General features: G+C 43.8%; 1 protein-coding gene across 8 annotated transcripts; it reads left to right on the forward strand.

Annotated features, from left to right (window-relative positions):
- Positions 1–12,142: 12,142 nt before the first annotated feature.
- Positions 12,143–26,349, forward strand: LOC147425369 (uncharacterized). 8 transcript variants are annotated; one of them, XM_086499431.1, is made up of 5 exons: positions 12,143–12,167; positions 12,249–12,525; positions 13,558–13,583; positions 17,237–17,297; positions 17,389–17,629. In XM_086499431.1, the coding sequence occupies exons 1-5, from the start codon at positions 12,143–12,145 to the stop codon at positions 17,405–17,407; spliced, it is 408 nt and encodes a 135-aa protein (XP_086355557.1). In that variant the 3' UTR covers positions 17,408–17,629. The 8 variants fall into 8 exon arrangements, 6 of the variants coding, with proteins under 6 accessions (XP_086355557.1, XP_086355553.1, XP_086355552.1 ...); XM_086499430.1 differs by lacking the exons at positions 12,143–12,167; positions 12,249–12,525; positions 17,389–17,629 and adding exons at positions 16,259–17,148; positions 24,848–26,349 and having other exon boundaries at positions 13,172–13,583; XM_086499426.1 differs by lacking the exons at positions 12,143–12,167; positions 12,249–12,525; positions 17,389–17,629 and adding an exon at positions 17,702–22,464 and having other exon boundaries at positions 13,150–13,583.
- The last annotated feature ends 1,107 nt before the right edge of the window (positions 26,350–27,456 follow it).

The following is a 27,456-nucleotide window of genomic DNA, read 5'->3' on the forward strand; positions in this document are numbered from 1 at the left end:
GGTCGACCCAAGTAAGCTAGGGGGGTGCCTAGGGGGTATACTCACCCACACACACTCACAAGCACTCTCATTGTGTGATATGCAAAGTGCAAGAGCTCCCTCTCCAAGCAAGTAGAGGTTGAGAGCCTACACCAGCACTCTTGGCTATGGAGTGCAAATCCAACCAAGAGCCATGCTTCAATGCTTAAGCTTGCCATATCCTTCTTCTTCATTACTATGCTATTATGTATGCTAGCAACAAGAGTATGATAAGTGAGGAACTAATTCTTTCTCCTACGAAATGTTTCTTCTTCCTCTTCCCTACCCTCATTCCCTGCTAGCTCTCTCCACCTTCAAAGGTGTTTGAGGTCTTGGGACTGAGGCTTGGGATAGTTAAAGCTTTCTTCAAGTTTATGTTATGTTTGTGGTGCATGAAGCCTTCCATCTTCATGGCATCACCTAAGTCACAAGGAACACAAAGACTGTATTGTAACAAGTCTCTCTTTATGGGAGAAATCATAATACAAATGCCTATTGGAGGGGGGACCGGCTCCACATAAATCCGGTCCTCAATTGTTGTCATGTTCTCTAAACTCTCTCTCTTGCAAAAGTATTGTCTATGCCAAGTTAACTAATTGCTATGATTATGTTGCTATCTTCAATTATGTCTACCCGCTATGCTCACAAAATCATTTCTTGAAAGTACTCTCATTAAATTCCGCTATTCTCAAATTGAATAGGCAAATTCCATTACACAATCTGCTGTGACTCACTGGAGCTCTCATGCTCTAACTCCTTATGCATAGACTCTTGCACAACTTCCTCCTGTCATGACTCACTAGAGAAAGACCGCTCTACCTGTCTATCCTGCATAGAAGTATCTCGCACAACTGACTCTCTTCTTTGCTCAGTCACTAGCAAAGCATGCATGTCTGACTCTGTCACCTCTCTGTGTGATTGCTCAAGTCGTGCCCCAACTATGTGCACAACGAGCTCACTACTCTGCACTCCATGCAAAGCACCCTGCAACCCATGAGCAAAAGAGACTGTCCGGGTCTCTCGCTCTCTACATGGCTGTAACAAGATTGAGACTCCACCATCTCGCACCAGTACTACATGCAATGGGTACCATGTGCCAACTCTAGCACCTCTCGCAATCACTAGTGAACCCAAATGCAACGCAAAAGATCGCTCAAGCAGTGATACTCGACATCCACTATCGTGTAACTGTCTGACTGAGATCAAATCCCGTCTCAGATCTGGCACATAACGCACATGACGAAGGGTAATCTCATACCGTTGGGCAAGGACAAGCATACGTCTCCTGCACCCTCAATGTCATACAGCACCATCGACCATGTGCACACAACCAAGTCTCCCACTAGAAAACGTGCTAAACCACTCACGATGCGACGTGACATGGAAAGTAGCATCTGAATCTAGTAACCAATGTGAAGACAATGTGCAATTCGATATGCAATCCGTAGACATAAGATCGTCTAAAGACAAGCTAGATGTAAATGTGACATCGTCGTCACAAGCATACTCAGTAACCACCATACTGATCTCACTAGCATCTCTCATGCCCAAATCTGCATCACGCATCTGTCGCCTCCGTTGTCTCAAACGCCTGAAACATCGATGCCTGATGTGCCCTCTATGTCCACAATGCCAACATGTCAAGTCTCTATGCCGTCGAGACTTGCGTGTGGGATCAATCTCTCCCATGGACATAGAAGTGGGACTAGACTCCCCTGTAGACATGGATGTCGCGTACATAGCATGTAAACTCTGCCATAAAGCATGAGTTGTAGTCTCCCTCGAGACCTTCCAGTAAACAGACTCAACCAAATGCAAATGAATCGTAGACATGGCTAACTCATCAAGATCCTGCCAATCATCATCACGCATAGACTTGGGCTTTGCCGATAAACCACGCAAGGGTTTATCCTGTCCCAAATCCGCCAATGCAACAAGCATATGCTCCTTCCAAGCAACAAAATCTGCACCATCAAACTGTGTCAGACCATAACGTTGGAAGTTAAATGAAAAATCAGCCATAATGCTCGCAAAAGAGCAACCAACAATAAGTAGCAAATGTCAACCAAATCAGCCCTAAACTGGCTCGAATCGCATCAACAAAAGTCTGCAAATATGGCTCAAAACCTGATGCAAAATTGCACCAATAACCGTGCAAAACCTTGCACAAAATCACAAGCCAATATGACTCGAATCCGGGTACCTAGCTCATAGCCACACAAGCATACATCACAATATTCACTCTTGTGAGTGTGCCAAGATAATTGTACGCCTGTCAAACCCGTGAGCTAATCACCAAGCCCACACTATGCGGTATCGATGCATACACACGCACAAATCTCCCACCTGCAGAGAACACCGCACGCAAATGCTGAGTGCAACCCGCAATCTCTACCTAGATCGCATAAATGATGCGCATAAAACCTCAGGAAAATTTCACCAGAGTTTCGTTAGTAAAACGGTCACAAAACCAGTAACCAAACTAACTTCACGCTCAAAACCATGAGCAACCAAAGCGCATCAAACCGCACTCCAAATGCATGCACCAATCTCCACACTTTGCATACATCATTGCAAACACCTGCAAATCTAGTACACAAATATCTGCTCTAGCTGTGACTGCCAAAAAACATGCTCGAGGCATACATTGCCGAAATCAAAATGCAATCACATTAGTCTCCCTGAGCATCAAGCCACATAAGGCATACATCGTATCCTCCCACTTGTGAGGAAACTTGCAGCAAATATCACTCTCACATTTGAGAGCAAACCATGTGTGGAATCCTCGACACACGATAAACAACTGCTACTGCAAAAAATTCAGCGTTCAGAATTTTACAATTCTGATATGACGAGCGCGTTTGGAGCATGCCAAAACCCCATGGTAGACTCCTGGATCACATGTATCTGAGTCCGGGTGTGAAAGCTATGTCAAAAAACGTTGTTTTCGACCCAAAAACGTAGCAAAAACTTGTTGCTGCTGCTGCAGAAATTTCAGAGGTCAAAATCAGCTCAAATGGACATCACCATTGTGTCCAGAGCATGCCAAAACCCCGAGTTACACCTTAACCTTGCATAAATCGCATTCCGTATGCAAAAGTTATGCAAAAAACACTCTTTTTGGGGCCCGAAAAACAATATCAAGAAGCTGGATGGAACCAATTTCCCATTGTGGAAGAAGAAGATTTGGCACGTGTTGGTATAAAAGAAGCAGATAAAACCTATAAAGCTCAAGGGGATAAAACCAGAAGATATGGACGAAGATGAATGGAGCGAAATGGATGAATTGGCACTTTCTACCATTATGCTGACTTTGGCAGAAAGCGTTTACTTCAATGTAGCAGACGAGGTGTCGGCTTATCAAGCATGGTTAAAGCTGTGTGATCTTTATGAGAAGCAGAGTGCACCTTCACAGGTATACTGGCTTAAGAAGCTTGTTGACTTGAAGATGAAAGAAGGGACACCTATGTCCAATCATCTGAATGAATTCAACACAATCTACAGCCAGTTGTCAGCTCAAGGTGTCAAGTTTGATGAACCTGTTAGACCTATGTTCTTGTTGATCACATTGCCGAAAAGTTGGGACACTTTTCACACAGCTTTGAGTAATTCTGCACCTCCAGATGGTTTGAACATAGCAGGTGTAGAGGAAGTCTGCTTACTGAAGAAACCAATAGAAAGACAATGGACAAAGGCAAAGGAACAGCCTTAGTTGTCAGGGGAAGGACCAAAGAAAAGTACAAAGGTGGAAAGAGGAATCAGTCTCGTAGAAAGTCCCACAGTGCTAAAGGCAAGAGTGACATAGAATGCTACCATTGTGGCAAGAAGGGTCACATGAAAAGAGACTGCAGAGAATGGAAAGCAGAAAAAGGCAAAGAGAAAGCTAAAGACCATGGTGAGAAGAACAAGTCCTCAATGAAGATTCAAGAAATAAATGTGACAAACATTGTTGCAGAGGATGACAATCTAGTGTCAGGAGACATCTACATCTTGAAGAATACAATGGACTCAGCTCTTCTTACAGCATCTGATGGAAATGCACTGAGTGACTGGATTATAGACTCAGGGGCATCACTTCATGTGTCTCCAAACAAGGAGTGGTTTACCTCTTATGTGACCACTAAAGATCATGTTCGGCTAGGCAATGGGCAGACATGTGAGATCTTAGGTGTTGGAGATGTTCAATTGAAGTTTCAGAATGGCTCTTCTTTCACGCTGAAGAATGTGAGACATGTTCCTGCAATTACAAAGAGCTTGATCAGCACAGGTTTACTTGATGATGCTGGCTACGTCACCACTTTTGAACAGAACATGTGGAAGATATCCAAGGGTTCTATGACAGTAGCACATGGAGTAAAGTCTGGAGGACTTTACATGATTTATGTATCAAATGTCTCTAAAAATGTAATCAATGTAACCGAGCAGCCGAACGTTTCTTTGTGGCATAGCCGGTTATGACATATGTCCAAGAAGGGAATGGAAATCTTGTCTCGTTCTGGTTATTTGCCTGGCTTTTCATTTAATGATTTTGAATTCTGTGAACATTGTCTGTATGGTAAGCAAACACAGCAGCCACATAAGCATAGAAGCAGTAGAAGAGATACACAGTTGGCACTTGTTCATAGTGATTTGTGTGGACCTATGCCTAACCTATCTCTAGGGGGAGCTTCTTACTTTATGACATTTATAGATGCTTACTCGAGGAAAGTATGGGTTTACTTTCTCAAGCACAAGGATGAAGCGTTTAGTGTTTTCAAAACGTTTGTGACACTTGTGGAGAATCAAAGTGGCAAGAAGCTTAAATGCTTACGCACTGACAATGGTGGAGAGTATGTTTCAAAGGCCTTTCAGGACTTTTGTGATTCAAAAGGTATAAAATGTGAACTTACTGCTCCTTACAATCCTCCTCAAAATGGTGTTGCTGAGAGGATGAATAGGACCATACAAGAGAAGGTCAGAAGTATGTTGTCTAATGCACAGCTGCCAAATGGGTTTTGGGCTAAAGCTGTATCAACAGCTGTTCATCTTGTAAATAAATCTCCTAGCAAGGTTTTGCAGAAGGATTCAGTGCCAGAGGTGGTATGGTCAGGCAAAATGCCCTCATACAAGCATCTCAGAGTCTTTGGCTGTGAGGCATATACTCACGTTCCAAAGGAATTTAGGAACAAACTTGAGCCCAAGAGTAGAAAGTGCATCTTTCTAGGCTATGGTAATTCTGGTGAGATAGGGTACAGACTTTGGGATCCCGAATCCAGAAAGGTTGTCCGCAGCAATGATGTTCACTTTAATGAATCCAAATATCATTCTAAACCAGAGAGGGTTGAGGAGATTAGAAGAGTTGTCTTCCAAGAAGATGGACCTGCACGTGCAAGACAAAATGTCAGGGCTCAAGAGGAGCAAGGACAGGATAGAGTGGAACCATAGGTTGTGGCTGAGCCTGAGCCACCTATTGTGCATAGATCTGGATGTGTCACGTGACCTCCTGATAGGTTTGTTCCATCTATGAACTATGTCATGTTGACTGATTGCAATGAGCCTTCATGTTACAAGGAAGCAGTGCAAATGAACGACTCCGGGAATTGGAAATTGGCCATGTAGTCAGAGATGACAGCTCTGCATAAAAACCAGACATGGAAGCTAGTTAAATTACCATGGGGCAAAAAGGCTCTACCTTGTAAATGGGTTTACAGGTGTAAGATCACCGCTCATGATAGTCAGCCAAAGTACAAAGCAAGGCTTGTTGCCAAGGGCTTTAAGCAAGAACAAGGCATTGACTTTAATGAAGTCTTCTCTCCGGTGGTCAAGATGACTACATTGAGATGCTTTCTTGCATTGGTTGCCATATTAGATTTGGTGTTGCACCAAATGGATGTCAAGACAGCGTTCTTGCATGGTGATTTAGATGTGGAAATTTACATGCAGCAGCCAGAAGGGTTTGTTGAGAAAGGCAAGGAAGATTGGGTATGCCAGTTGTTAAAGAGTCTTTATGGCTTAAAACAATCACCGAGGGCATGGTACCATAAATTCCACAAGTTTATGCTTTCTCAAGGCTACAAAGGTAGTGAGTTCGATCACTGTCTATATACAAAGAAGGCTAAGGATGGCAGTTGGCTGATCCTTATTTTGTATGTGGATGACATGTTGATTGCTGGCAAGCACTTGGAAGAAATTTCAGCTTTGAAGTCAAAGATGGCAAAATCGTTTGACATGAAAGACATGGGTGAGGCAAGTCATTTACTTGGTATGCACATTGAGAGAGACAGATCAAAGAAGTTGATTTGGTTATCTCAAACAGAGTATATTGACAAAGTTTTGCAACGTTTCAATACGGAGAAGGGAAAGGCATTGAGTGTTCCATTGCCACCATATGTGAAACTTAGCAAACAAGATTGTCCTGTGTTTGAGGAAGAACAGGCTGAAATGGATAAGATTCCATATGCGTCTACAGTGGGTAGTTTGATGTATGCAATGATTGCTACTCGCCCAGACATTGCATTTGCAGTGGGAGTAGTAAGTCGATACATGTCAAACCCAGGCAAGAAACATTGGGAGGCAGTGAAAGGAATATTGAGATACCTGAAAGCTACAAAGAGTATGCGTATATGCTATGGGAGTCAGGAGCTAAGTGTAAAGGGTTTTACAGACTCAGATTATGCAGGTGACTTAGACAACCGAAGGTCTATGTCAGGGTATGTCTTTACATTGGCTGGTGGAGTAGTATCATGGCGTTCTAGATTACAAGATTGTGTTACTCAGTCTACTACAGAGGCTGAATATGTTGCAGCATCAGAGGCATGCAAAGAATCAATTTGGCTTAATCGACTAGTAATAGATTTGGGAATCAAAGAAGAGATGCATGTGTTATATTGTGATAGTCAAAGTGCTATACAATTGGCTCGCAATCCAGTTTATCACTCAAAGACAAAGCATGTGGATGTGAAGTATCATTTCATTAGGGAAATGCTCGAGGATAAGCAACTTCAGCTTGTCAAAGTTCACACCACAGAAAATCCTGCTGATCTACTTACAAAAGGACTTCCCTCAGAGAGCTTTGCGCATTTTCGCAAGCAGTTAGGTGTAGGGTAGTACATCACTTCTCTACATCTCTTGTATATTAGCTTGTATAGTAGCTTCTCTCACACTTAAAGTACCACATTGGACTTTAAGTGGGAGGTTGTTGGGGTATAAAGCCCAATGTGGTCGCCCAGGTAAGTGGGCGGGCCGCCACGTATGTACACATATTCTTTTGTAAAAACCTAATAAGAACTCACTATGCTCCACACATTACAGTAGAGCGAGTTCACCATATCGTCGTGCTCTTCTTCTCGCACTCTCTCTCGCGTCGCACTTCCGCTCGTACTCCTTCAGATAGTTACCCCAAAGTAGAAGAAAGTCGAACTTAAAATCAATCTCTCTCTCTCTCTCTCTCTCTCTCTCTCTCTCTCTCTCCCCAAAATGTGAAACACCAAAAAACGAGGAAATGATGATGCGCTATTGTAATCACAAGAAATTTTGGACAGATTCTCACAATAATTCCCACATTGTGACTTACCTCAACATCATGAGCTTCTGTGAGAGAGGCAATGCATACCTAGCTAGGTACGATTGGGGGCAGCGGACCGCCGGCCCGGTGGGGGGGGGGAGGGGGCGGCGGTCCCCTACCCCCAATCGTACCTAGCTAGGTATGTGGTGTCTCTCGAGCAAAAGCTCATGATGTTATGCACTATATGAAAAACACTGGAAAAGACTCCATTTTCCTACATGAGAAAATCTTCTTGTGATATATACATAGACATACATATGCCAATGGCTCCTTTCGGCACCAAGCTTGTACTCGCTCGCCCCACAAAGCACTTGGACTTAGATGGACCCAGCTAAACTGTTGAAGCAACTTATAGGCAAAGCCTCGAGACGCACCAATACAGCTGGGAAGTTGCAATGCCAGAGGTGAGTCAGTTTTTATGCCAAAGCTGAGTTCATAACCTTAATGGCTTGCTATTGAACATGAAGTTGTACCAAGGGATTCACTTGAAGGTGCTTTTGTAGACAGAGGCAAACTTACAACAAATGAAGAGAACAAAAGGGATTCATTTGATGTCTTTGCTGATATGTCAAATCTCAGTGTTCTCTTACAAACCTTCTCAAGGTGTACAATATCTACCACCAAAGTTTGGTACATGTAATTTTATAAGTGTTAATTGGCTCATTGATGTATAAATTATTGTGCAATTTCTCACCTCATCAGTTATGTCTTTGTCACCTTAGTAAGCCTTGTTGTTTTTAAAATGGGCAGCATTACCTTCACGATTACATGCATGAGCTACCGAAGAAGGTGGTCTAGCCAGACTTATACACAAGAAGAGTTGAAAATTTTCTTATGTAGGAAAACGGAGTCTTTTCCAATGTTTTTCATACAATGAATAACATCATGAGCTTCTGCTCGAGAGACGCCGCAAACCTAGCTAGGTACGATTGGGGGTAGGGAATCGTCGGCCCGCCACCGGGCCTGCAGTTCCCTCCCCCCAATCGTACCTAGCTAGGTATGCGGCGCCTCCCTCACAGAAGCTCGTGATGTTGAGGTAAGTCACAATGTGGGGACTTGAGGATTTGGTTCGCAACTAGTTGCCAATGAGTTCTGAACACTTCTTGTTCTCACGAGGAGTTCTCCAGAAAGAACTCACGACAGGTTGCCAACCGGTTGTGATTGGGCTCCTAGGGGAGGAGGTGGAGCACGGTGAAAACCATAGAAAAAGGCAAAAAGATTTCAGCGATGAAACAAGAAAAGCTGGGAAAAAGGCTTATTTAATATCGAATTACAATTTCGCTGCACCCCATGTGTTTCTGGTTGCCGGTTTGCAACCAGCTGCGAGCCAAGTTCATAAAGTCATACAGCAGAATATTGTCAGTTCAGCAGTATCCCTGAAACCCAAAGGGACATCAGTGACTCTATATAAAAAATCGGAGTAATCTGTTGACAAAGAAGCGGAGTGACTCCCCTCTTGTGCAAGCCCATTGAACTAGATTCACCATGCTGAAATCAGGGTTCTATTGGAGTTGCATGCAGGTGAACTGGCTCTTACAAACTCTGCGGTGAAGGCTACTTTGCGGTAACTCGTTTTTGCCTGTCAAGTTTAAGACTTTCCGACATAGTACATTGAATCTCAAGAGCAAATGTTCAGAATGGCCTTTTCAATTCGCTTACCAAACTAGATCCTATCCACTTATGCTTTTTGGAGTGGAAGACGTGGGGGAGTACTAGCTCCGTCAAAGTCCACGGGAGTGGGGCAGAAGATCCTTGCCGCACATCTAGTGACCATTAAATCATGTAATTCTTTGACGTCGTTTTCAGTGCGCGGAATGTGCCTCGTTGTTGCTTTCATCACGCAGAATGTGCTCGGATTGCACGGAAAGCTATCTGGCCTTCCTTGCCCTGGCCATTTGACAATCGGGAATGGCCCTGCAGTAGCCATTCCCTCCATCAATGGGCTCCCCAATGGCTCCCGACTCTCCGCCTGTCGCCAAATGGGGTCGGATTGCATGGAAAGCTATCTAGCCTCCCTCGCCCTGGCCGTTGGACGACCGGGAATGGCCCTGCACTGGCCATTCCCTCCATCAATGGGCTCCCCCATGGCTCTTGGCTCCCCGTCGATCGCCAAATGGGGTCACCCATTAATGTAGGGAATGGCCAGTGCAGGGCCATTCCCTACACCTTCTTCACAACACTCCCAAGCATCACCATGTCCATAAATCCCAATGTAAGGTCCTTTGAGGTCAAGGTCTAGATTCAAGATGGGTGATGCACCTTAGCAGGAGTCAAAATTGCAGTTCTTTCAACCACTTACCTCTTACTACATCGATCTCCATAACTTGCAGCACTTTTGTCAGTAGCAAGCATAATCGGAAACACTCATCAAGTGAATTGGGCGTTGTTGCCCATAGATCCTTGTCGTCGCCTAACAATGCTAGGTGATCCTTGCAATGCTCCTCTCACAATGGCTTTCAGCTATGCCGGTCAAGACCGTTCGCTACATCGTCAAAAGTCGAGGCTTGGGGAGCACTCAAAGACCATCCCTGCTTCTAGTACCTATGTGCCTTTGAGGGCATCTCCTAATGCGTTCTTCTCAATGGAGCATGCTAGCTTGCATGGTGGTGCCCCTCTTTCTTTCCATGCTAGCGTGCTAACTAGCCTGGCACCGTCACTTTTAAGCCTTGTGGATTCCACTATGCCGGACTCTTTTGTAGTACTTTTTTCCCACACAAGGGGTCACCACAAAGGTGCTTCCTACCCATTTAATGTGTGACATGTCGACCAACAAATATGCCCCCTCCTCCCAAAACAGAACCAAAATGACCGCCTCCAAAATGCTAGAGATGGTTACTATCAAGGTAAAAGGGTAATTGATGACTATATTTTGGGTAAAGGGTGACAAGAAGAAAGGAGCAACCCTAAGGAGGGTAAATATCTAGCATGGAAGATGAAACAAGAAGGCGTCAAGACGTTGGACGCATAGCAATGCCATCTTGGAAAGGGGGGTGCTCCCATGAGGGCAAGCACCTCCAAAGATAACCAAAATGACCACTTCCAAAATGCCACAAATCTAATACATAGTCTAATGAGGAAAAAGATTCAAACTGCCACGTGGTAGGAAATCCTCTTCCCCCTCTCTTCTCTGGGTTTGACCATCTACGGGCCAATTTTTAGTCAACTCTCTGTGTGTGTGTGTGTGTGTGTGTGTGTGTGTGTGTGTGTGAGAGCAGGTACAATGGTGTTTGGAAGAAATATGATGACCATGCTCATGGTTATACTAGGTGAAAGGAAAGAAGCAACATTGGGTGGACCCATTGATTGTAATAATAAGGGTAAAGGGTGAAAGGAAAGGAGCAACATTGGGTGGGGTCATCATCCAATGTGGAGGATGAAATGAGGAGGGTGTTGAGCCTCAAGGGCCTTGGAAGCGTCGCAATGCGAGCCTCCAAAGTAATGGTGCCTTGAGGAGTAGCAATGTCTTGCAGGTCTCAATCAGTCCTTTGTGTCTTTTTACTCTCTCCAGTTGTTGCTCCTTGGTCTGTAATGTCTTGTGGCTAGTAGCCACTTCCATGCTCAATTTTCTATTATGTTCTTCTATTTCTTGCATGGCCTGTTGTGCCTTGAGCATTCTCTCTTCCATTTCCTTCAGCTTCTGGGCTTGCATCTGGACTTGCGTGTTTTCTCTATCACCTGCTCTTCCAGATGAGTAGCTTCTTGACTTAACTTTGAAGTCTTCTGTTTTTCCAGATCCAGTTGCTTTTTGTACATCTCTGGAGTCCTTGCTTGGACCTCCATCATCTGTACCATTGCATGCATAATGATGTTCCACCCTACTTGCATTGCTATTGCACTACCATCAGTAATAGCCTGGACAGTTTCTTGTTCAGGGATAACCTGGCCACAGGAGCAGTATATGTTAACTTTGGATGTACAAAGTTATCCATAATAAACTTCCCTTTCACCATCTGCTTCTGTATGGCCTGAAGCTTATCTTTTTTGACCATTATGGTAGCTGGAGTTGACCTGTCATGTTCTGACTCAGATGAGGATTCAGAGGGAGGCGATCTTACTGAACTATCATCAATAGTAATGGATTTTTCCTTTTTCTCCATTGGTACTATGTCCTTCTGAGGTTCCAGTGATTTTATAACCAGCTTGGGTCTCTTTGTCCTCGGTTCTCCAAACGCTCCTTCCAAACTCCTCTTGCCAGCATTAGTGCATTCAGAAGGTTCCTCTGGTTCTCCAGCTTCAGTAAAAGCTAATGGTGCTTTTGGTTTTTGATTCTTAGCACAGGTGGCATAATAGAGATACTACTATACATATCCTGCCTTGTATAATCCCATGTTGGGAAATTTTGCAGTTTGTTGCACTACACTGGTGAGCAAAACGTTAACCAGATTGATTGGAGCATTTGGTGACTGCTCCCTTGCCAGTAGCATTCCAAACATCTTCTCTGAGATGTATGTACTGCAATTTTTTAATTTAACTGCCTCTACAGCAAACCTGTAGGTTTTCTGGTTTGGTAAGTCATTCACTGTAATGCCTTGTCTAGCAGCTTTCCTTTTTTGTTTCTAATCTGGTTTCTCCTTCAGGTAAATGGAGATCTCCTCTGCTGTGCAAGGTCTGGGGGTGGGGTCATTAGGGATCTTAAAAATATGTTGAATGATAGCAGGTGTTAACTGGAGTTCCTTGCCTTGAACAGTAGTAGTATTTATATCATTGTTGAAGGATCTTGTTGCTTGCCTGACAATGCCTTCATGGATTTTGTGCCTTGAGGCTTCTTCCAGAATTGTTAAGCCCCATTGTTTTAATAGGTCCTTTTCCTCATTAGAAAAAGCTAAACTGGTGAGTGGTTTAATGGATACCTTGGTTACTGTTGCTTCTTTTCCAAGGAGGTGCTTGCCTGTGCAGCAGCTTTGCCTTTCTTCACCATTGCAACTGATGGACTACTGGCTGCTCTGTGTTGATGTATGGAGAAGGTGAAGGTGGAAAGATTGACAGATGACAAAGGACTTGAGGTAGGGGATTGCGTTGCTAGCGTGCAAAAAACAAAGAAATAGGTAGCCTCTAAAGCCTTGCACAAATCGCACCGTTGGAAGGAAAGATAGAAACACCGTCGGAAAAACCTGTGATTAACACCTGCAGAGCTCTAAGAAAAACCCTCCAAGCAAGAAGCACCATTGGAATTAGATAAAACCAAGAGCATCACAACGTAGCTTGGCTCACGTAGATATCCGTAGAGTATTCATATGAACCATTCCCATAAAAATTGAAGAAGTCATGGCCATTCCAAGTGAAGGTGTTCACTCCAAAACTCAAATAGAGGGCTCCTAAAAAAGTTGCAGGTGTTATTAATATGGGGGCTTCCTTATCTTCTCTCTCCTTAGTCGACGAGTCCCTTTGAGTGTTTCATTATTACTAGTGTGGCTGGCGGCCTTCGGCCGTCTCTCTCTATCTCTTTCTCCCCCCTGCATGCGCACTGTCCTCACTACAGCCGGATAAAGGAAATTGCGACATGTGGCACTGAAAAACCAGTCTCCTTAATATCTAGTATAGAATCTAGATATAGATATACATATAGATTGGATGGTTTTTGGGCTCAATTTGGGCATTCCTGGAGAAAGGACGATGCCTTTTTGGCCTGCCATACTGGCAGCCTTAGTGGTTGGCTCAAAGTTGGGGCATGTATGTGTCCCCCCCCTCATTGGTCGGAAGGAGACACCTTACCTCTCCCTCTTTTGGAAATTTACCCCTTTCTACTGTGCGCGAGTCGCGCGATGGCGGCCCCTATGCGTCGCTTTCTCTGCTCCGCGCGTGTGCGGATTCGGGGACGGGTCTGTATTTGCTTGCGTGCGCGCTGATGTCCACCTTCGACAGAGGCTCCAATGTCTCATACTGTGCCCATGCTCCTCGATCGACACTGGATCTGGCTCATCTTTGAGGGATGGCTTCATGTGACGTTCCCATTTCTGGCTATGGTCTGTGGCGGGCTTAAATGGGTGGGTTTTGAGGTCGGCCTTGGAGGCTTGTGTATCAGGTACTGCTCTTCTTCTTGAGCATGTGTTTGGGTATATTTATGTATGGAATGTGCTGTTGTCTTATGGGATGTATATAACCTGCAAATGGCAGCCGTGTTTTGTTCTTGGCACTGTTCTGTCGCCTCTTCTAATCTCTCTCTTGGCCATTCAATCTGTACCAAGGGGGTTCCTGTGAAATGAAGAAAAAGATACTGTTTGTAATCCCTTTTCAACTACTATCGTCTATCATGGAAAAACATAAAATTATAGTAAGGGTGAACCGGTCTGCACTGTCCCACAGGATGGTGGTGGTGTCGTCACTGTTTCCTTGACTTGTGTCCATGCATAAAATGTAAAAAGGAGCATACTCTATAAATGTATCCTACGCTCCCTCGACCAGCGAGCCCCTGCTTTTATTTTTTCCTTGCTATTCTCTGGATTACGGAGTTTTCTTCGTTTCTACCTTTCCTTTTACACAGGTTTCTGCTTTCAATCTCTTGTTTGTTTGCTTGATTGTCTGTTTTTGTTTTCATGTATTTTATTTTTTGCCTGTGTTCTGTGTTTCTTGTTGCTTGTTGTATGTGGATGGATGAGGTTGCTTGGCTGCATGGGGGCGGTGTGTGTGAAAGTATTGCTGCATGCTGCTTGTTACTTGCTTGTTTTTTTGTTTCATTCTTCGGTTTTGAATAGCCATGGTTAAGATTTTGGGGAGGGCTGCGGTGGTGACACTTTTAAATGTGGGCTCGGCAATAGGATGAGGTGAATTAGTATAAACTTTCACACTGCCAGGTTGCAGCTGCATTTTGATCATGAATACGCTTGAAAGCCTTGGCACGATCAAAACACATTTTGAGATGGCCACTGTTGCGCTGAGCTGACTATGAAGCTGAATGCTGAATTTCAGTCTTGGTACTCGGAAATGCTGAGTTTCAAACCTGATATGTTGATCTCGTCTAACTAGTGATATGGTCTGGTGTTGTTATACTTTGAAGGGCCTGCTTGCTTGGCTTGAAGGTGCTCACAGGCACCAAATAGGCAATCCAAACGAGCCCGGATGATGGGTTCTTTGAGAGAGAGTGGCAAGACCCACTGGCCCCTGCTTTGATTTTCTTTTTTTACTGTGAAAGCCTGAGTACACCTTGCTACATTTATCGCGTTGTTATGCTTTGAAGGGCCTGCTTGCTTGGCTGAGAGTGAAAGTCACCAAATAGGCAACCCAAACGAGGGCGGGCAACGAGAAGAGAGAAATCCCGCAGAGATTCTAGAGAGGGATGAAATGGGTTGAAATTTCGTTGAGGACCCCGTCCCTTTCGATTTATGCCTGCATTCAAACCTCGCCAGGCTCATCATGTTCTCCAATCGCATCTCCGGATCCATTTTTGAAAGCCTTGCAAGCTGCCAATCACTTCTTCAAATGCGTGTGCAGGACAATAGGCTCACAGGTAGCATTCCTGCTTTCTTCCGAAGCTTACCAGGTTCGAGTTTCAAAACAATGAGCTACCAGGATGCATGCCGACTGATATCAGCAACTCCTCGAAGCTAGATTATATTGATCTTTCTTTTGACTGGATTAGTGGAGGGCTTCCAGCAAATATGTGGCAGCTCCTCAACGTACAGAACTTCCTTGCCAGTGGGAACAACCGCACTGGGACTATCCCATCTGATTTTGAGGTATCATGCATATCCTCAACTGACCTCCCGTTGTTGCAAAATTCTCTCGCAGGAGCAATTGCAAGAAATTGATCGCCACAGACCTGCAACATAATCAGCTCATAGGAGGTGTCCAGCCGGAGCTTGCAAGCACACCCAATTTGGGAGTCCTTGACCTCTCCCAAAACTACCTTGGTAGAGAGATTCCCCATCAGTTTCAAAATTTGACCACACTAGAGGCTTTCAATGTCTCTTACAATAACCTGTCGGGTCCAATCTCTCTGGAGAGCATGTTCAAATCTGCCAGCCTTGGCTCATTTCTTGGCGATCCTTATTTGTGTGGGGGTACGCTACCCCGCTCATGCACTGAGTTTGGGGATGGCAGCTAGCTTTCAGGCAAAAGTACGAAGAGAAGCCTGGAGCTGATGTCGCTGGTTGGACGGTGCCTCTTTAAGCAATATGGAGGTCGATTCTGCAGCAAAGACACATTTGAAGATATGGATGAGTGGCCATGGAGACTCACTGCATTTGGAAGGCTATCTTTCACCAGTAGTGATTTCTTGGATGCACTGAAAGATGAAAACATAGCTCGCAATGCATTTGCCCTTGTTCTTTTGCTGGTGGTTAGGTGCATTGCCAGGTGAAAGGTTTGCTGAAGGCCTTAGTGTGATTCGGTGCTGTTGACTGCTTGTTGAATCATACTGTTCACTGTGTTCTGGTTTTTTTTTTTTTAAAAGCATGGTCAAAGATTTGTAGATAGCAGGAATGTGTTCTTTTTCTCGTGATCAGGTGCATTCATTTGCACAAATACATGAAAATGCTTTACACAGAAAGATGCATACAATGCTTGTATATTTATGTGTATAGATATTCTATTATAAAAGGCTCAGTGTGATTCCATGCTGTTGATTGCATTCTGATATTTTTTTGAAGCATGCTCAAAAGATTTATAGATGGCACAAATGTGCTTTCTGTTGTGGATTTTAATAGGGACATGCGGACATCTTGACTTCGGTTTGTTGTGATAAGTTTCTTGCTTTTGCAGGCTAGTACTTCTTGTGTCTACTACTTCGGTGCATGAATTCTCGTGTGCATGGGCACGTGGTCCATCTTGACTTTTGGGGATACTTGTTTCATTTGTTGTCATGTTTGGAGTGGTTTTTTGTTGCTGATGGTTATGTCGTTAGGTTTTACTGTGTCTCATGTTATCACTTGCATATGTTGCTTGTGGCCATTGAGAGTTTAGTGGGAAAGGGATCTAAAGGCGGGCCGGTTGAGATATGCAGCAATTGTGGATTGATATCATCTGTTTTCTTTTGTAGGACAGTGTTTATTGTGTGTTTGCTTGGTCTGTGTCTCTTCATTTGTGCGTGTTCTTTGCGTTTGCAATGCTTGGTCTTTGTCGTTTAAGGGACTGAGGGTGGGGTTTTGTTATGTACGTTATATGTGAACATGCTTAGCTCATGTCGAGCACTCCCTTCCCCCTTTTTCTTTTTGTTTATCTCTCTTCTTTTCTTTTCCTCTTGTCTAAAAAAACATTCGCGTGATTTAAAATGTTGGCTCATCGTGTGTCACGAGTCTCTTGAGGCATTCCCAATGTCGATCCTCCATCCCTCTCTCTCTCTCTCTCTCTCTCTCTCTCTCTCCACCCCTCCCCCCTCTGTCCCTGTTTATTTCCGTTCGAGCTTAAAAGAATGTAAATTGTGCATCATTGGTTTTCTTTATAGTCTCGTGCTTTACAGTGGGTTGGTGGTGCATTTTGGCCCGTCACTGCTAAAAAAGAAATGACATTCACATTCCTTGCTCTCCATTACTATTTGTCTCATGTGGCACTACTCTATGTTGGATCGGTGACTTTTCGCAAGCGTAGTGTGTACAGTGAACCGAAGTTCATTATCCAACCATCTCTCTTAAAAGACAAAGGGCAAGTTTGCAGTACGATAAATTCTACCTTCTTTTGAAGAAAGCTTATACAAAACTGGTTTATTTTGTGTATTTTGAAATCTTTCATCTTTTACAATAGGTGCACAAGTGGGATGTTTGAAAGCGTCAAAAGCAAAGATGGCTATTGTTAAGATCGAGAGGTACGGTATATATAACACCAAAAACATTGACTATCTACTTCTATCTTTTGATGTGAATAGATTTTGCATGTTCTTATATATTGTTTTGTAGATGCTTTAATTCATATTGAAGACGATGAAGTGAAAGTCAACCCTTTTTCGCAACAAGAACCTCCTATTGTAGAACATAATGTGCCTTTTTTTTGTATATAATATACCTCTTTGACATCACTCCTAGATTTGCAGTTTAGGGTATGTGCTAAACAATTATGGTACATGTCAACTTTTCGATCCCAAAATTTTGAAGTTTTTCAAAGTTAATCTTGTGGATTCGTACAACTCCAACACAGTCATTGTCGTCGTCGGTTCATCTCTGATAAGTCAATTTGCTTTCTTTCTAAGTGTTTGTAGTTTTGTATGGATAGAGGGTTCTGCAATCAAAACAAAAGAACAAGGCAAACGGTGGAACATCAAGTTTCTCTCTTTACTTCGATGCTACCTCGATCGTCACTGTTAACCCTTACGGCACACGGACACCCTATGATCTATAAACGTTGTATTATTTAGAGTCAGGTACCGGGCTTGTCGGACCAATAGGGAAAGGTAGAGTGATCGCCAATGAGAGGCGCACTTTAATTTGGACATTCAAGGGATTAGTTGGTTAAGCATGGACGCTCAAGTGTGAATGGGGTGAGCTCCTATAAAAGCCAACTAAATCTAATTTTTACTCATTCTCTCATTTGTGCAATAGAAGAGTGCTCTTGCTCCATCTCCATCTTCTTCTTCTTCACCTCCTTGTGTGTGCGTGTGTGAGAGAGAGAGAGAGAGGGAGAGTGTGTGATCGAGCATTACGAAGGCACGACGGCGGCGAAGCGGTTGAGCGCGGCACGACTGCAGCTTCTTCTTCATCGCGGCGAGGAATCCACCACGAAGGCGAGCGTAGAGCGGTGAGTGACACACCCTTTGTTTTCTTGAGCTTGCTAGTTTATGCTTGTTGTGTGCTTGGAGCCGTTTGTGGCTCGCACACGATGTATTGGCAAGTCCCTTGCTTCGACAGTGCGGTAAGAAGCGCACATTTTTGGCGCCGCTGTCGGGGATATGCCTTACACTAAGCTCGGTTAGCACTTTACGTTTCTTTGTGGTGCAATTTCTATCATAGGAAAGGCAAGGAAAGAGTGTGGAGATTTCTATTTTTTGCGTTTTCTGCATTTGCTGTCAAGTTTCAATTTCTGTTATTGTCTGCGTTTTTTCAATTTCTACAATTTTTGCATTTTCAAGTTTGGCGTTTTCAATTTCTGTAACTTTCAGTTTTTGCGTTTTCAATTTCTGCAATTTTTTGCATTTCTGCGTTTTTTTAATTTCTGCATTTTCAAGTTCGGCGTTTTTATTTTGTGCAATTTTCAATTTCTGCGTTTTCAATTTCTGTAATTTTTTGCATTTTTGTATTTTCAATTTCTGTATTTTTTGCGTTTAAAAAAAAAATTGAAAAAAAAAATAGTAAAAAATACGAGAAATAAAAACGCGAGTGAGGGGGTGGCGAATTTTTTCGAAAATAAAAAACGTCTCTTAAAACGGACGGGTTGGTTTGTATAAAAGATAGATCGGGATCGGGAAGCCCAAGCCCAAGCCCAGGCTTCAGTCCTCAGTCTTATGATATATACTAGACTCACTCTTATATATATACCCTACTCCCTCAAGAGAGAATGAGAGCATGTGGGACAAGTCCTCCACTCTCCTCTTTTCTCTTCCCACTTGCACCCTTAAACTTTCTAGTTTGGACCTATTTCCCTACTGAAAATTGATAGTTTTAGGGATTCCGAGGGCATAGAGTGACCAAACGGAGGGCTGTAAAGCACGGCACGACCCTCTGACCGATACGCTCGTTTCGAGCTATCACACGGTCCATTCCACGACACGTTCTAAAAAATCTAACAAAAAAACAAACAAAAAACACGCTAAAAACTAGTCACAAGGCTTCCTAGAGCAGCTTTTTGACACCTTAAGGTATCAAAAGCACATGCACTTACGCTCTGGGCGGATGCTAGAACACGAGCATATTGAGGGTGCCTCTGTTCATACGGACACCCATTACCCATCCACGATAAGCTCTAGACCCTCAGCGGGGACACAAGGTAGCACCACCCAAGACCCTAAAATAGTCGCTTTCAACTCAGAAATCATGGAAGCATACCCTACCCAAAACACTGAGAGAGAAGGCCATGCACCTCCCGAAGCTCCACAGCCTAGTACTAGTATGTTTAGCCGTTTCATGGAAACATTAGGTAGAGCTACTCGCTCGAAACCTGATGCAAATGAAGCACACGAAGGGGGTGGGGAAGTGGAATCTCCTTTCACATCGCACGTGGACCCCACACCCCCAAAGAGTGTCCATGTGGATATCCTACCAACTTCTTACCAAGAAGGCTCTATTGAGCTGCTTCCTTCAGAAGTTCCCTCTAGAGTACCGTTGGTGACAAGTAAAACCACGGGGAGCAACATTGCTTCTACCTCACAAGAAACAGTTAACACGTCGACTCTAGAAGGATTGTTCATTAATGATCATTGGACATACGACCTCCACACTGAGGTGTTGACAGATCTACACTCTGGCCACGCCTACCATGTAGGATAGATAGAGATTGTACAATCCACCTCTAGTGCCACGAGCATCGAAGATCAACAGAAAATGATCTGTAATGTTATCCATGGCATTATTCAATCAGAAAGGCAAAACCGAGGGGTAAATATACTCTCAGCTGGCCCCATGAGATTTCTGGATACGAGCAAGGCTCAACAGCCTACTCTATCACAAATGGAAACTCCTCTAATGAGCCCCATGGACCCATCTTACGTCATTTCACCTGGGGTCTCTATGCAATCTGAGCCTCCGAGCGACAACTTTAGCTTCCCTAACTTGGCTCAACCCTCTATTAAGGAAAACCCAGTGCTCACTCCAGGGATAAGCCTGACAGAGAATGTACCGATGACATCTACGGTTAGCGCAGTGCCACTACCTAGTGTCGTAGTACCTAATATGGGGCCTCGACCGTATGTGCCTCTAGCCCCTTATGTACACATGGCCCCCACACCTCCAATTGTACCACTTGCTTATGCTCCTCGAGTGCCGCTCCCTAGCTCTTATCCGAGTGGATCTATGTCCGGTTATGTTCCATATCCTGCATCATCCACACATACGCCAAGATCGGCACCCGTCCCTCTCCCACATATGATTCCAAGAGTACCTCCATCGGCCCTGCCTCCTCACATAGGTGACGTGGCAGCGTTTGCTCAAACCATAGGTCGATCTATCGCGGAAAATATGCGTCATGCATCTGATAGAGAGCCTAGAAGTAAGGCAGTACAAATTGCCAAACTCACGCAAAAATTCAATGGGGATGAAGATGCTAGGAAACACATTGAAGTGTTTGAACAAGTATGTGATTCCTTAGGGGAACGCAACGAACTACATAAGTGCTATGCCTTAAGCTTGACATTAAGTGGGAAGGCTGGAGATTGGTATAGGACCCTAAGGGTGGACGAGAAAACAATCTACCCTACCCTTCGAAGGTTGTTTCTAAAGGAGTACATACGAGAAGGTGTGCTTTGGGGTGTAGCATCTCAGCTACAGAAGGCCGAACGTAAGGAAGGAGAGTCAGTAAGGGACTTCATTAGTCGTCTAAAGCACTTAAACTCTCGCTGCCCTGTAAATGAGCGCTTCAACAATAACCAACTGCTTGATCGATTCATTCGAGCGTTGAGGAATGAAGGAATCTATAATGGACTAGTGATTAGAGGTATCACAACCTGGGAAGATGTCACTGCCAATGCAATCCAATTAGAGGACAACTTGATGATAGCAAGCATGAGGGTGTCTACTGACACGAGATCCACTAGCTCACAAGTCATTGAGTATGAACCCATGACTGCAAAGCCCATTGCCAATGAGCCAAAGGTATTTGAGACATTCTTCACAGACCTCACCAAGGCAATCCAAGAGTCTCTTAAGGATAATCGACCCCCTCAAAATAGTCACATGTATCCAAGAAGGGAGCAACAATGGTGTTCCATTTGCTTAGGTCCACATAGCACTAGTGAGTGTCCTACGTTTAGAGTAAAATTTAATGGAACTTGCAACGCATGTGGTAGGTATGGTCACCAAGCTAAGGAATGTTTAATGATCAAACGTATGATGGCAAATAGACCACCTGCAGCCTGGACGGATCCGCCTCGAGCTCTTGTATTGATGCCTACTCCACCTGTTGAGCAACTACCGCAACACATGGTCCCTAGATCTCAAAATGTTGTACAAGCTACACTGCTATCACCTCCTGTGCTAGGACCGCAGTCCCCGCATCCAAGAGTCGCCCCTATGAACCAAGTGGGTTGCGAGCCATCAAATGCTTATCCAGATGGCTGTGAGGAGGAAATAGACACTAGTATTGCCTACGGACTTGATACATTGGAAGAGTGTCCTATATACTACATGGAAGATTGTTGGGGGCAAGTCAAGCCGGTTTATCAAGCTGCTGCTCTCGCATCCAGAGGTCAAAATATCAACACCCAGGCTAGGAGGCCACCTCTTCAATGCTACGAGTGTGGTGGACCACATCGAGTAGCGGAGTGCCCTATTAGGCTGCAAAAGAATGTTGCACAGATGCAAATGAATCAAGGGAGCACGTCTGCAATGCCAATACTCACATGTAATCGTTGTGGCATAGATCACTTGATTGCCCAATGCCCCTATAACCCAAATGCGCCTAAAATCACACCCCTGAATTTGGTCGAAATTGCTAGTGTGACATCGCCAATACCACCCGTCGCACCCGCTTATGCGATTACACGGTCCATGCTTCAAGGGCCAGGCCATATCCTCGAAGAGAGAGATACCGCGTCAGTTATCCAAGCAAAGAAAAAGAAGACACGAAGGAAGAAGTCGCAGAATACGGAAAATTCAAAGCCAAGTTCCAAAACAAACATAGGAACAGGAGATGACCCCGTGTATATGAATGACCTCGAGGATGATTCAGATTCAATCGAGACAATGGAGACTAGAACCAATACCACAAGGGGAAAGACCGACAAGGAAAACCGTAACATGGGACCAAATGAAAACCGAATAAGAGAAAATCATAGAGCCTCTGAAAACACCACAAGTGTTTCCAAATCCAATCCAAGACCCCCAAGATAAACCGCAGGGGCAAAAAGGGAAGAATCGTAAAAAGAAGATTAGGACGTACCCAAACCCAGTAGACGAGATTGAGCAGGTGAAACATCTAAGAGGTTTAGTGGAGGAGACTCAAAGGAAACTAGAACCAGAACCCATGCAGGTCAAAATTCATGACACAGTGTTTCCCACGCAAGTTCATCCACCCCACATGAACCATAGACCGTTAGCCATATCTAGTATCATCCAAGAAGGGAGTGAGGACGGGACATCAGAAAGTGAGCATACACCTTTCTTGTTGGAAAGGATGTTTAACGAAGGAATACCTGATCCCATTGAGGAATATGAGATTCCATCTTCACCAGTTCCTAGTCAAGGACCTACACCCTGCAAAATGCCAATGAATGTTGCCAAACTAGTGGACTTCATGTCTTCTGAGGTCCGAACCACGATCATAGCAAAGCTGTATGGAGATCCTAAGTTATTCCTTGCACTTCGAGCATTCCTTAACGGAGAGCTACGAACGGGATTACCGCGGTTTGCGCAACCAAATAGGCCTGACTCGATTATGATTGATGAAGAAAATCATGTGCAATCACTTGACTTAGATGGACACGAGTCTGTGATCGAGGTACCCATTAACGAATTAGGGCAGTATTTTGAAGGCGACGAGTCTAATGCGACCCTACCCATCACTACCAAGGGATTAACTATAAAGGGAATTCTTGATGGTGGTGCGGGAGTTAGCATCGTTACAAAAGATTGTTGGGAATCCATGGGAAAACCCCGCCTCAGTGTTACTAACATTGTGGTAAAGATGGCAAATGGTACCATAGCCAAACCTATGGGGATGCTCAAGGATCTTAAGATCAAAGTTCTAGGACACAAGGTACGACATACGTTCATTGTAATGGATTTCTCTAAACACCTTATGTCATATGAAATGATTTTAGGACGACCATTCATGAGGGAAGCACAAATGGTTCATGATTGGTCTAAAAATCATGTCTATTTGCAATTCCAAGACTCTGTCCTTAGAGTGGATTTGGTGACTGGTAAGGTACACCCCTTAGGGAGTAAAACTATTATTGATCATCGCTCTGACACCACAGTTCACTCGGCCCCACTACAATATTGTTACACTTGTAAGAAGGATACAGACATTGGCCAAGATTCTTCTTATATGGATATCCTACCTGGGATGACTGAGTCGGACAATGTGGATTGGATCCACCTAGCATCAACCATAGACACTTGGGGAAATAGGGGGACGACCTGGGTAACACCTGAGGGGGATGAAATGCATGTACCCTTAAATATGCTACAAGCAATGCATATCGCTTCCGACAAGACTCATCTTAATGTCACGAAGAAAACATACAAGTGGGTCCCTAAAGCTTCTTTAGTGACCATAGCTAGTGCAAAAGACAGAAGCCTTGTAAGAAACGTACCACTTGCTCCAAGAAAAGTAAGAAAATGTTGCGATGGATCCCTAAACGACTATTGGAAGCCCAAGGCTACTATCAAGGAAATGATCAAATCTGGGTGCCAAAACGTAGATTGTGCTCTTACCTATCACCTGACCCAAGTGAGCCCAATCCCGTAGCTCCAAAACGAATCAATGATCGTGGAAAGGAAAAAATCACAGAATGCTACACACCCGCTCCCGAGCTAGTTTGGGTACCAAAGAAAGAACGATTTGTTCCACCTAGCTCAAGAAGGGGGGAGTTCCATGAAGATTCTAGCTCCTCATGTAATACATCCATAGAGGTAAAAGCTTCTACACAGCCTCCATCTATAGTAGTGGACCTCCATGAAGCTACGAAAGAATCCACACCTCCCAGTGTTCAAGAATCACCTGATGAACCACTTCAAGTTCGATCCTGGGAGAGTACCTTACCACCGTTGCAGCTTGACAAGGCACCTAGGGTAATAGAAAACTACTGGCAAAAATCCTCACCTATTATCAACTGGAACAATTGGTTTCAAAGGGTGACAAGCTCATTTCAAACGGTATGATCTACCCAAGGAAGGGGGGAGTGTTTGTGGACATCCATCATTCACTTGCTTCCCTCTCAACCTTTTTCCGTGACCTCTCAATCTCCAATCTTAGGGAATGTACATATAAAGCTTTATACTCACAAAAAAAAAAAAAAAAGAGCAAGAGCAATTAGCAAACGAGTATGCACATAAAAGTCAAAACATTGACTCAGACCTACACATGTCACATCTGGTACAGTGAAACAGAAACCTATGCCATAAAACACCTTTTGATCCTCATCACTTGAGTGATGGAGGGTAGGTAAGATTAGTACGATAGAAGTGTTTCTGTTTTAGAGTTGAGTGATTAGCAAAGTTCTCTTTTCCCACTGATGTGCCTTTTGGATGTATTTCTTTTGTTTCCTAGTGTGTACAGGAGCGTGTTGCTATTGATAGGATTTGGACCTTCATGGAACCTTTCTCTCGTTCACACTTCAAATCAAGCGCGACCATCGACACAAACAGGTGTTTCTTGTCCATTAGCATTGCCCTTATCTTTTTTGCATCCATGCTTGTCTGCTTTGATTGTGATTGGTAGCATAATATTCAGCGCATTGGCTTAGTATCAAACATTTAATTCAATGTAATGTTTTGTCATAATCACTTGTTTAGGGGTAAAAATCAAGCAGTCCGACTAAGCTAGTTTGACCAAGTTAGGTGTTAGAGATCTTCTCTTAATACCATGGGGAATTCCTTCCTAATAAATAACGGTTACTTAGGTTCTTAATTCGATTTAGGTAGCATTGTATGAAATGTACTAGGGATTTCTAGTGGGCTTAAACCTATTGACCTTTAGCTTAAGTATTATAAAGGGAGTTTACTAATGTGATGAGCTTGGGGAGGGTAATAGTGTTATATGACCCCCCAAAGTTACAAAATTTAAATGCTGAAAATGAACAAACAAAAAATCAAAGTGCCACAATGTAAAATTTTAAGCTGGAAGAGAAATCTCAGCTTGATTTGGTACTTCACTCACATGTATTGCCTATGGTACTTGAGCCCTAGAGGTTCCCAGTGTGGGCGTTTTTCCTTGAAAAGCAAAAAACCCAAGGCATACAAAATAAGCACACACATCAAAATTGAATCACTGTGAAAAGACTTTGGGGGGTCAAAGAAAAAGTAATCAGTCAGGCGATGATTTCATGAGAAATTCCTTTTATGGTAGCTTAACTACAAGGTTTTTTAGATATAGCCTCTAGTCAGCCCTCGAACATGAACACTTGGCTCTCGCGATTAAACAATTTAATTGACCACAGCAAATTAAGAAACTTACCCATGGTATTAATATTCGATCTCTAGTGCCTTTCGACCGTCAAATTAGCGACCCCAGACTTGTTTAATTTTCTACCTTTACATCTGTTTATGCATTTGATTACATTGCAATTTAATGTTCATTGCTACCAAATTGTTTGAAATTCTTTTACCAATCAATTTGTCTACCTAAAACTGCATATGCTTTTTAAGAGAATGTAATTACTGTGCCAATGTTGTTTGATTTTGCAGTGACTGAAGAAGGCTAAGGACATTCATCTCAGATGCTCTACAACATGGACATACCAAGCTTCAACTCAATAGCTTCCGAGGACGAAATCTACATCAGGAAGGGGGACATGTTAACCCTCACGGCACACGGACACCCTATGATCTATAAACGTTGTATTATTTAGAGTCAGGTACCGGGCTTGTCGGACCAATAGGGAAAGGTAGAGTGATCGCCGATGAGAGGCGCACTTTAATTTGGACATTCAAGGGATTAGTTGGTTAAGCATGGGCGCCCAAGTGTGAATGGGGTGAGCTCCTATAAAAGCCAACTAAATCTAATTTTTACTCATTCTCTCATTTGTGCAATAGAAGAGTGCTCTTGTTCCATCTCCATCTTCTTCTTCTTCACTTCCTTGTGTGTGTGTGTGTGTGTGTGTGTGAGAGAGAGAGAGAGAGAGGGAGTGTGTATGTGCGATCGAGCATTACGAAGGCACGACGGCGGCGAAGCGGTTGAGCGCGGCACGACTGTAGCTTCTTCTTCATCGCGGCGAGGAATCCACCACGAAGGCGAGCGTAGAGCGGTGAGTGACACACCCTTTGTTTCCTTGAGCTTGCTAGTTTATGCTTGTTGTGTGCTTGGAGCCGTTTGTGGCTCGCACACGGTGTATTGGCACGTCCCTTGCTTCGACAGTGCGGCAAGCAGCGCACAGTCACTTGCATTGCTTTATTTCCAATCCACTTGAACTTTTGCCCGAAAACCAAGATAAGATTTTTCTTAGATGAGGCGGCAAGTGCGGGTGTAGGTGGTGCGAAAAGTTACTTGAGTATGCTTGCTTTTGTTGTTATTAAGAGTGAGAATTTTGAAATCTACGCCTGAGCATTTTGAAATCTACGCCAACTCCACCCATGGAGAGCTACTGGTGGTTGACGGTTCTACTCCCAATGATCGAGCAACTGTAAGTCTCGCATATTAAAATCCTTTGCATTTTTTAGGGTAAATTTTTTTTCCGCATCATTTAACATGTGCCTTTTTCAATTGACTTTTGTCAATGATCGCAAAGAACAATATAAGTTTATCAGAAGGGATATTGACAATGGAGAAGTGAACTTTTGTTGCAAGGAATATCGAGGCTTTCTTAGACCGTGTGAATACGTTGTCTGTCTTGGATCTTACGATCTTGGTGCCTGTCCACAGCAAGCCTCTGCAGTCTGATCTCTTACAGACTCATAAGACACAGGCTGAGAGTTTCGGTTATGGGAAGCAGGTAATGTTGGGTAATTTAGTTGGTTGGAAACTGTGTTGTTGACTTCCTTTGTGTTTCTTAATTCTCACTTTTGACCTGTAGCTATTCGGCCTATTGCGTTTCTCTAATATAAATGTTGTTCTCTTGGAGACATTGTGTGCCATTTGCAAACCGAAAAAGGTTCATAAAACCACAGAGGGTTTATTCTATATCACTTGCCAAAAGACGACTACAAGCTACGAGATTCCCA

This window comes from Adiantum capillus-veneris, chromosome 25, assembly GCF_014529385.1.
Source record: "Adiantum capillus-veneris isolate H3 chromosome 25, ASM1452938v2, whole genome shotgun sequence".
Taxonomy (NCBI): domain Eukaryota; kingdom Viridiplantae; phylum Streptophyta; class Polypodiopsida; order Polypodiales; family Pteridaceae; genus Adiantum; species Adiantum capillus-veneris.